The 11,699-nt window shown below is 40.3% G+C and overlaps 1 protein-coding gene across 1 annotated transcript in view; it reads right to left on the bottom strand.

The window, feature by feature from the left end:
- Positions 1-1,161: 1,161 nt before the first annotated feature.
- The window catches only part of LHFPL6 (LHFPL tetraspan subfamily member 6), a 229,983-nt gene continuing 219,445 nt past the window's right edge, over positions 1,162-11,699 (bottom strand). Inside the window, exon 4 of the mRNA XM_079136189.1 lies at positions 1,162-2,292. Within this exon, the coding sequence (XP_078992315.1) occupies positions 2,174-2,292 (119 nt within the window). The 3' untranslated portion in view covers positions 1,162-2,173. The remainder of the gene's footprint in view (positions 2,293-11,699) is intronic.

Raw genomic sequence — 11,699 nt, 5'->3', positions numbered from 1 at the left:
CTAGGACTTACAACACAAGGGATTGCCATTTAACTTGATTATGTAAAGTGATCAGCTTTTTATTTTAATGAGTCTCTCTGATGTTTAAAATCACACAGACTATATAAAAATGACAATGCCATCATTAGGTACTTCCAAGAAATTAGACCTTGGTGAATTCCACAGAGAAGTCTGACTGGATAATGGAAGTTAAAAAGTCATAATACTATTCTGACAGGAAGGTGCAGTTACAAAAAAAAATTTGAAAAGCACCAACAATTCGTGAAAATGATGGGCTAATTGAGGAAGCAAAGTGCAATCTTCTCCTCTCTGCAGGAAACCACAGAGTGGAGAAGCCCTTGCTCAGCAGACAATGAGACACAATCAAATGACATTCAGCACGTTATGAATTAAGCATGTGAGGGTGGAATGACTTTCCCTATACCAATAGAGCCTCAGAAAATCCAGAATTTTATTGGTGAAATTCTTACATTGTTCTTCCAATGCAGCATGGATCTTCACCCTGAAATGACTGAAAGTAACTGGAGTAAGTTTGATAATCAGATATTCAAGTTAAAATTGATAAATATGTATATAGAGCATAGAAAATGTAATTACATGTGTAAATAGCTATAATGTTCCATTTCCAAATATGTAAAGTATGTAATTTAGAAACCAATTGAAACTGAATTTGTAAGGATTTGCTACAACTCAGACTTGCTTAATAAAGAATGTACCCATTATCTAGTATGTGATTTTTGCTCCTCGTGGAACTGGTTCTGTTGGGGGGTGGGGGGGTTCATGAAAAGATCCAAACTGTGTTCCTTAGTTGAGACTTTCTGCTGGGTGCAGGAACACAAGATAATCTTTCTTAAATGGCCAAGATTCCTAAATCCTTTTGAGAATTTGATTACGATTGAAATTCAATGGATAGGAAGTTATAATTCTGGTTGCAAAGAATTTAAGCTAAAAGCAGAAACTGTGTCTTACCTTTAATACGCTGTATGAAAAAAAAATATGCTGTATGTCTAGAACAATGCCTGGTTGGATAATCAGTGAGTGAATTAATGGGAAGCCTTAAGAGAAGAGGAAGATTAAGAAGACGGTTGCAATTCAAAGACTATATTTAAGAAATTAAAGAAGCAGACCAGATAACTGAATTAACACTCTAGGGCTCATGCAGTTATTGAACAAAGAGAGAATTTATTCACAGAGTTTTTCAAATACAAACAAAATAGCACTTTTTTTTCTTTTTTTACAAAACAAATATTGAAATAAATGTGGTACAGCACAGTACAATAATGGATGAAAGAAAACATGATCTAATGACTGGAAAATGTCTCTCACGACTCTCATCTCTTCCATTGAAGTCTCTACTATGGCGGGCAGAAATTTGCCCCTTAACTTCATAAGAATATCACAGCAGAAGCTACTCAGAGAAATATTGCATATCTTTGAATAATATTGAAATATGAAGGCTTAACTCTAAAAGTCTGCACAAACACGGAGAACATGTGGAGTGTCTAAAGAGTTTATGCAGGATATACAAAATACTGATACAGTGGCATCTTGGTCCATTTATTAGATTTAATGTAATTTTTATAAAGGGATAATACTGTGTTTTCAATGTATATTAAAAAAGAAAACAGAGGAGTAATGTGCTATGGAACCCCCCGTACAGTCTGTGTGATGATTTGCGTGTTGCGTGGGTATGCGTGGAGGTGTACCTGCCTGTGTGCACGTGTGCTTTCCGGGGTGGCATTACCTACAGGGAACATCTGTGGGGAACCCTGCTTCCCACATCATACTGTTTCTACTAGCCCTTTTGGTTCTCCCAAGTCCTCACCATTAAAAAAAAAAAGCAACCCAAATTCTTGTTTGCATATATAGATTTGCTTTGCGTGTGTATGCGATATAGGCTGACAATACTCTGTGGAATAGAAACACCCGATATTCTGCACCATTTTTAGCCTTTGGTCCATTTTTTCTTTCTCCCTCCACCATTCTCCATTTCTGTCTCCAGTTTCCCACCCCCGCCCTTCCTATATAATGTCCCTCATTCCATCGGGTTTTACTTCATTAGCACTATATTGAATCAGAACCACTATTCCACCTTTTAGAAGTAGCTGGAAGCTTTGGCCCCTTCAGGCCCCTGTGGCCCGGCTTCTCTTCTGTTTCTCCTGACGGCTCCATCTCAGTATGGGTAGTGCTTCTGTTTCTTGCCCGAGAAGCAAGCCAGCCACGTGCACAGCAGCATGGCAGCAGCCGCACCTGCTCCCGTGCAGTAGTAGGCCCACCCGATTTCACACTTCCCTAGGGACAAAGGAAGAGAGAAAGAGCAAGAACGGGTGAGGACGGCTTTGAAGAAGGTTTTGTATCTTCCAATGTGTGTGCTCTGAAATGCCTGGGGTTCTCACTCAAGTGGAATGATAATGGGCTGAAAGCCATCTAGAGAGTGAAGAAAGCAATAGTGGTTGGTTGTGTGCATTTCAGAAGACTCTCGAGGTCTGTGACTCATGCCAGCCAAGAGGACAGAGCCTCTTGCCTTTCACCAATGCTTGCACCCCTGGCTGAAGGAGTGGAGGAATAGCAACACCCAAGAAGTCAGAAGAAGTGGATTCTAATTTAACACCTTTAACCCAAACACATGTGCATAATAAGGTATTGGAGAGGAAGAATACAAGACACAGGGACAATCTTTCTGCAAAAGGGGCACTTTAAGGAAGAGAATCATTTGAAGGGCAATACTAAAATGAATCCTGTATTTGCAAGAAGTTGTCAAATGATCACACTCTATTACCTGAATTACAGAACAAAACTCCCTGACTCTGCTGGGGTCAACACCTTTACAGTGTACCCTAAATGAAAACCACGACAAGGGCCAAATGGCTTCTGCTTTCTCAGTTGCTTGATTATTAATGATAGTAACACACCCACAATTCTAAAAATAGATTTATTTTTCATATATGGTCTTTATTGATTCTTCTGAGGGGAAATGCTGTTGAGAAGCAAGCTAGGATTTAGGAAAAGTTAGTGGTTAACCCCAAATCACATGCTTACAATTGTTAACAAACTGAACCAGGATTCAAACCTGGGTTGCAGATTCCAAGAATAAGAAGTCATTTACCAAAAATTTCTTTTCTGAGTTCATGAAAGTGCTTTCTGCATTTGCAAAGTTTTTTTTTTTAATGGTATCCAAGTTATTCTTTTTGTGTGCTGAGTAATATCCAAGTTATTCTTTTTGTGTCCTTTCTGTTCCAATTCTGATTCCTCTTCCCTCCAGTCTTACCATCTTATCAGACAATGTTCCAACAGCAACCATTTTCCTTCCTTTCTTTTATTCTTGCTTAAACATCACCTTAGACACAAGCATAGATGCAAGGACATTTGGATTTCAGTCACATGAACTATGGACTAAAAACCGTGTCCCTTTTTGCACAAGTCAGTCAATCTTGCCTTGTTCATTTGTGATAAAAGTAATAACTTCTCTACTACGAAATACAAATACTGTTAGATTTAATTTGCAATTCAACTTCATATCCATTATAGTTTTGATAGGAGGGGTTTCCCAAAAGCTCATGGGTGAAAAAATTCAGAAATATACAGAGGTGATAGGATTATAAAATCAGTGGATTAATCCATTTGATGGTTTAATGACTTGAAAGGACTACTATACTGGGCGGTAACTATAGGCAGGTAGGGTGTAGCTAGGAAACCTCTCTCCCTGGCCACCATGAATGGAGAACGTCATGCCCTTCCACCATGACGTTCTGCCTCATCTTGGACCTTGGGCAATGGATTTGGCTGACCATGGACCAAACCTCTGAAACCAGCCAAACTAAACTTCTCCTCCTCTAAGTTGCTCTTGTTAGATATTTTGGTCACAGCGGTGCAAAGCTAATTAACACAGTACTTTCACTGGAAGTCTACAGGAAGGGTAGTCATTATGAGCCCTATGTGTAGATAAGGCAAGGTGAGACAAAGTTAAGTGAGTTATTGGCCTGTGGTCAGCATGAAAAGCAGCACAATTAGATCAAGAGCCTCTTCATCTTTAAAGTACCCAAGGACATTACCATGCCCACAGACAGCAAGCTGTTCAGTCTTCAGTCTAGCTGTCACCCTTGATTTATCCCTTCCACATCCAATAATAGTAACAAAAAATTATAGACATATTTTTATTACTATTTACACAGAATTATTATGAGAGATTTATGTGAAGTGAATATTAATACATTTAACTATTTACAATAGCAAAAATATGGAATCAACCTAGATGTCCATTAGCAAATGAATGGATAAAGAAAATGTGACACACATACACAGACGCAATGGAATATTATTCAGTCATAAAAAGAATGAAATCCTGTCATTTGCAGGATCATGGGTGGAAGTGGAGGTCATTATGTGAAATGAAATAGGCCAGGCATAGAAAGACAAATACCACATGTTCTCATTCATTTGTAAAGTCAGTCTCACTGAGAAAGGAAATGGAATAGTGATCAGTAGAGATAGGGAAGGTCAGGAGGCAGGGGAACATGAAAAGAAATTATATAAGAGATAACAAAATACACAAAGGAGGAATTAATTCAGGTTTTTCTATAGCACAGTAGGGTAATAATTGATTAAAACAATCTATGGTATATTTCAAAATGACTAGAAGAGTATGAAATTTCCAGTCCATAAGAAGATTAATGTTCAAAGAGATAGAAATATTATTATCCTGTTGTCACACACCGTATACATGCATTAAATTGACAATAATATATCCTATAAATATGTGCAAACACTGTCTCAATAAAATTTCTTAAAAATATAGTGATGCATTTAATCCTCATGAGAACACAGTGCGGAAGGTATGTGAATGTCATCCCCATCTTTCAGACAGAAAATCTAAGGCTGAGAAAAATTCGATAGTTTATGTCCCTTTCCCCAGTGCCTAGAGCATCCCTTGCCACCAGGTCTGCCACCATTGCCAACCTGTCTCTCTGTTTCTACTTACATCATCACCACCAGCAAAGCAGGCAACTATCTTTTAAAAAATAAATCAGATCAAGTCACTTTTTGACTTAAAACCCTCTAATGAGGAGCTGGAGTTATAGCTCAGTGGTAGAGAGCTTGCTTAGCACATTTGAGGCATTGAGTTTGATTGTCAGCACCATATAAAAAAATAAATAAAGGCATTGGCATTCTCCAAAATCCATCTCTTCCCTGTGGCCTATAGGGGCATCTAGAATGAACTGGTATTTGCTGCTCTGTCTGGCCTCATGGCTACCCGTCCCCTATGTCTCCCAAGCCACACTGACCACCTTCTCTGTCGCACATCCAGCTAGTTGCTGATAGGAGAGCTCATTATTCTTTCTACCCAGAAAATTCTACATCCAGACTGTTGGAGAACTAACTGCATCCTTCTCCAATGGCACCTCCAAAGAGATACCTCCCACCCACGGCAGCCTCTGCGGTGCTCTCTTGCTCTGCTCACTGTGTTGCCTCTATAGCACTTTCCACGGATTATAAATTCTGTGTGTGTGCACTTAATTTCAGTCTCCATCTCTAGAATGAAAACTGCAATATGGGGAGACTTCCTATATTTTATTCCCAGCTATACCACCACCACTGTGCCTGGCCCACAGTGAGTACTCAATAAATGACTGAGGAATGCAAAGCAAGGGAAAATAAAAACAAAGAAAGGAAGCCAAGCAGGCAGGCAACCAGCTCCGGGAAAACAGTACATCTGGGATTTTATTTTAAGAATAACTCTAATCCTGTTTTGGAAATAAACGTTTGGAAAGAAGTTCCCAAAAGCAAGTATGCATTTCCAGCCTCCTACAGAATGTGTCAAATTTAACAGGGAGCTCAATTCTGAAGGATCACATCTCCACCTTGGGTAGGTCTCACAGGTACAATGACCTCCATTAATTCTGATAGACAGCATAAGCATTTTTCAAGGGTAACAGAGTCCCCCTTCACAGACCATGTTTGCTAACGTGGTTGTGAGTCTTGGGAACCATCTCCATTTTGAATTATTCTTTACCTTGATTAAATAAATCTAGAAGAGAAAATTAAAAAGCAGCTAAGAGATGGTCAATGGTTAGACCCTTGCAAAGAGTCAGCAGAATGTGTGGTCTATCTGTTCCACACAGAGCTCCTGACATGGAATCCAAGCCATTGCTCATTATTAAGAAGGTATTGACCGACATGCAGTTCCATGACCTGACGCAAAAAGCAGAGCATGTAATTCTTTATTAATTATAGGATACTTTCTTGAGAAAGAGTAGCTGGCAAGGATAATTATTTGAGAATAGTATATATGACAGCAGCTCCATATATTAAAGATAAGAAAAGGCGCTACTAAGCATTGATCATCAGAGGGTAAAGCTGAGAGGGGAAAATATTTTTTCCCCTACAGTTAAGTCAATAAAATATAAGAAATTTAAACTTCAGTGCCTGGAGGGGAAACTAAGGCAGATGGTATAGATGTTCCCCCAGTTCCTCTGGATCCCTCTGATGGTTCTGGGCTCTTATTCCACAATTTCTGCTTGTGCTTTGTTCCTAACAGCTCTTACTTGAAACCATCCTCAGAGGACTGATGAGAAAATGGAATCAATCTGCCTCTACTCTCCAACAGCTGAAGTGGTCCCCAGCACGACCTGTAGCCAGGGTCAGGACTCAGGACTGGGGCACAAGTGTGAAGACACAGTGACTTCTTGCCTCCAGATGGGGCAGACTGTGCAGTGTAAGGAATGTTCCAGAGCACCTGTGAGCTTAGGCTGGGACCTCACCTCAGATTGCACCTGTGCCTGGTGTTCAGTCCTTCATCACCTTGCTTTGAAATTTGGCTCATTTCCTGAATCACTTGAACACAAATCTTCACCTCAGCATTTGCTCTGGGGAACCAGATCTAAGATAGCAGCATGAACAAAGCTTTCTTGTTTTTCTTTACCAGATGGCCTTGAAGTTTCTTCAGTTGTCCAAGACTTAAGCACCCCACCCACCACCTACCCACCCAAGCCCTGTCAGTCCCTGGGAGACCCCAAGTCAGAGCCAAGCCTTCAGCACTAGCGGCCTCTCAATCTTCCTTCCCCCTGCCATCTTCAAGGGCAAGTCCAACTCCTGTTCAGGCCAGTGTGTAATTACAGTTTCTGATCATTGTTATGTTTCTGAATCCATTCTAGTTTATGTCACAAAACACACGGTCGGCTCATCAGACCAATGGTCTATCAGATGACAGCTGGAAGGAAACTCAATACAGGTTCTTAAAATGTTTGACAATATAAGAAAATATGGTCCCTGATTACACATCTATGCAAGTTCATATATTATGATTTATACATTTTTGTGGTTAAAATCCAGGGTTGATTAAGGACCAAATGAGCAATTCTTGTTTGGTGTGATTTAAAATAAAAATATTCCACCGGGCAAGGTGGTGCATACCTGTAATCCCAGCAGCTCGGGAGGCTGAGACAGGAGGATCATGAGTTCAAAGCCAGCCTCAGAAACAGTGAGATGCTAAGCAACTCAGTGAGACCCTGTTTGTAAATAAGATACAAAAATAGGGCTGGGGATGTTGAGTGCCCCTGAGTACAATCCCCAGTATAAAAAATAAAATAATAAAAAATAAAAATATTCCCTTATTTCAAGATAATTAGGTAATATGTGAAAAAAAAATTAAATCAAAATCAAAGGTGACTTTGACTTGTTCTAGTATTTTGGATTAAATAGAAACAGAACCATCTCATCAAAGTAACCTCAAAAATACATACAAAATACACATGCACTCCCATACACATATCTTTAGAAAAGTAAGAAAGAATCAAGATCAGTTCAGTAAGATCAAGATGTACCAGTAGGATTCAGGCAAATCTGAAGAAACCTTAAGTCTACAAACCCCTGGTTCTTTATTCCCTCCCCTCTTGCTCTCCCCCCCTCTTTTCTTTTCTCCCTTTTCCTCTCATTCATTGATTCAATAAATACATATCGAGTGTCCTGTAAATGGGGTTCACTTGATACTTCGATGATATCCCTTGTGGCTTTTAATCTTACATTTTTTTTCTTTTTCCCAAGCTTCTCCCTGATCTTCTCCCTGATCTTCTTTTCCCTAATTTTCTCTTCCCTGATCTTAATTTCCCTAAACTTCTCCTCCCTAATCTTCTTTTCCCTGATTTTCTTCTTCCTCATCTCTCCTCCCTAATCTTATTCTGTCCAAATCACCTCTGTAAAAGCCCCCTGTTCCTGCTGATGGGCAGAATCACAGCCATTGGGACCAGAGTTCCCTGTGTTTCTCCTTTGCTAGCAAAGCAGTAAACCTTTTTATCAAAACTGTGTCCTCATTGTCGGATTGGCACTGGGGACAAGGACCAAGTTTTCCAACACAGTCCTAGGAAGTTGGTGGGGAATAATAATATGATCCCTGCTCTCCATCTTATCATCTAGTCAAGGATATAAATACTAAACAATATTCCGATAATTACATAGTAATGATGATAGGCTCTTGAAAGAAAAAAAAATTGAAGATGCTAAGGCAGCACATCTCAAGAGATCTAGATAGTGTGGTCAAGTCAGTGAGGGAATGCCTTAAATTAAGAGTGAAATTCATACTGAATCCTGGCAGATGAGCAGGAGCAAGCCAATCATGAATGTGGGAGGCCAGGAAAGAGTGTGCTTGGATTAAGGGAAAAGGAACCATCCTGGAGAAACGCAGACAGATTCAGGTTTTGTTAAAGGACTGCTCAAACAAGAGATGGATGCTATTTGGGGTGTAAAGCAAAAGATGACGTTAGGTATGACTGTTATTGGAGTCCTCGTTCAGAGGCCTGACTCTGGGAGGATCCCAACAAATCCAGTCCAGCCACTCACTCGCAAAACCACATGGAAAAAGTAAAGGTGAAAGTGGGAAAGGAACTCTAGTCATATGGTGATGCAGGAAAGAAACTTTAATCATATAGCTATAATGGCTTCCCAAAGGGGACCAGTGCTTCCAGTCTTATATGAGGGTTACTGACATGAGGTCCCAGATTAGATGGACAAAGAGGACCAGGGGTATGCATAGTCAAGCAGTCTTTGTCAAACTGTGGTCTGGTTCATACAGGACTGGTCAGGCAAGGCCTGGTCAAGTTGCTCTTGCCTGCAGGGTAGTTTCCACTCATCACCAGATCTTTAAGGAGTCCCAGGTAGTTCACTTGAAGCAAAGGACACTGAAAAATGGAGGTAGAGATGCCAAGCTTTTTGTATCTGCGGGCCCAAGTAATGTGTCAGTGTTTTTAGCAAAATCAGGCTTTTAAGTCCTTGTTCCATGATCACTTCCTGAGTTCAAGAGCTTGAGTTCTGAAAATTTCCTCTTCCTAATTTTCATTCGTATTACTGGATAGAAATATGAGATGCTCCACAAACACAAATAAATCTTAACCACCTATTATCTGTTTTGCAAAGTTACAGGAACTGGAGACACCACAATGAATAATACTGACAGGGTCCTTGGTCTCAAGAAGCTTACTTTCTAGTACCACATTAGCTGCATTATTTAAATACATCCCATGTTTATTATACACAAGTTTTATAGAAATATATTTTTTTCATGCAACTATAAAGTGAAACACCTACAAGTCTCTGAGGGACTGGATTTATGAGTCACAGACTTGATACTATATCTTCAACTTTGGCAAAGGAAAGGGAAAGTAGATTTTTCTTTCTGAGCATGATTTCATTGTTAGAATCCATGTGCTCAATGATAAAAAAAAAAAAATTAGTACCATGTTTTACAGTCATGCACACAAAAAAAAGTCTTTCTGAATACTTTAGGCTATTAGAAAACAGGATATGTTTACATTAATATGTTTGAAGTAGCATAGTATCCCATGAATTTTAATAGAACTAACTGGAACCAGGAAACTTGGTGTGTGTGGCGGGGTGGGGGGCGGAGGAAGGGCCTCTCATGGCCTCCCTCTTTCCCTGTCATGGCAATAAATGTCTGTTATTATAATGCAAACAGAAAGCATTTTGCCAGAGGGCAAGTTTTGTCTGTGATCCTTTCAGGAAATTAGAGAGGCAAATCTATTTAAACTTTCCCTTTTGCTCTCTGTAATGCTCCATCAAACAGGACTCCAAGCTTGCTTGGTTGGCAAATTGCTGCTTTCAACAATGGGGAATACTCTTCTTGACAGATAAAATAGAGGTTAATGGGACAGAAAGCAGCATACCACAGCCACATGCCAAGTCCACAGACAAAGGCTCCGTGGCAGCATTCCAGGGCAGTGCCAGCCTGGGGACAGTGGTGAGGAGAGGTGTGGCTGATTTTTTTTTTTTTTTTAAGGGTGGCTTAAATTAGATTTTAGTGTATCTTTTGGAAGCAATAGAGAAAGTGGCGCTACTTCAAATAACAATGGAATTCCATTGACCTTTTCATCTTTTAAGGACACTGCGGTTTAACCTCTGGCCTTTCATTAATTTGTTCGGTTAATGTTGGGTGTCTCTGAGGTGTAACTGCGTGTGCCTGTTTCACTTCTGTGTTCTGGTGCTCGGAGCAACGCCTGGACCAGTGAAGACAACTGACACACACTCAAGTCCTGAGTGGACCTCAGGAGCTTGACTTGTGCTGACAGCGGAAATCCAACATTCAGGATTCTACGACAGCTGTCATGTAATCACTGAGCGAGGGGCTCAATAGTTAAGAAGCAGCACCTCACCTCAATTAATCATTTGTGTCTATGATCCTTTTAGGGTATTAGAGAGGCAAATCTGTTTGTATTTTCTCAATCTGATTCCCACCTTGAAGTCACACAAGAAACTCTTTACTTACCTCAAGTAAATGGTGAACTTGAGCTTGAACTTGGGTCAAACTGATTGTAGAATTTTTTCCCTGTTCTCAGATAATGTGTAAGGGTGATCTAAATTAAATGTATTCTTCTTACTTGCTGGATATCTACCACTTAATCTTTGCTTGAACTCATATGCCAAGAAAAAAGTTCATCTCAACCTTTTAACTTGGTGAGTCTTAAAAGACTCTACATCCCCATGTCCACCTTGGACATCTAGTTATCAAAGGACTATATCACAGACTTGCCCCCTGTCCCCCAGTTCTTAAGCTGATGAAACCAAACTTCGTATTCTAGAGCATGTAGGGAGGTAATGTCTAAAACAAACTTGTTTCAGGGATTCTGACAACCTCTGTTCCCTGCATGAGAAGCCAGCTCACCATTAGCCTCCAAACTCAGTGTGTTTGGCCTGCCTGGCTCTGTCTGAGCCCTACCTGATGAAGGGCTCCAGGTCTTGGGCATTCTCCAGTTCCCCTCTAGGGCTGCTTGGAGATGATGGAACATTTGGGGACTGGGGTCTTGAGGGCGGTCCTTAGTTCACTGGAGGAATGCCCTAGAAGGAGATTGTCGGACCCAAGTCTCTTCCCCTTCCTCTGTGTTCTGGTTCAAGATATGATTACTTGCTGCTACATGTGTCCTGCCAAGATGTTCTGCACTATCAGAAATCAAACTAATGGAGCCACCTGATCTTAGACTTGAATTTTCAAAGTTGTGAGCTAAATGAACCTTTTTTGTTTACAAAGTTAGTTGCTTCGGGTATTTGGTTGCAGTAATGCAAAGCTGACTAATGACCCATCTACAAGAGAACCTTCATTTTCACTACGTCTTCTTGTCTCTATATTTGAACTTGAGCTCCATGGATTCCTAGTTTACTTCTCTTTCCTCAAAAGGGCACTGCAGAGCTCCCAGCAT

Source organism: Sciurus vulgaris (genome assembly GCF_902686455.1).
Source record: "Sciurus vulgaris genome assembly, chromosome: 4".
Lineage (NCBI taxonomy): Eukaryota > Metazoa > Chordata > Mammalia > Rodentia > Sciuridae > Sciurus > Sciurus vulgaris.
The sequence above is the reverse complement of the archived record's forward strand: the minus strand, read 5'-3'. Positions and strand labels throughout refer to the sequence as shown.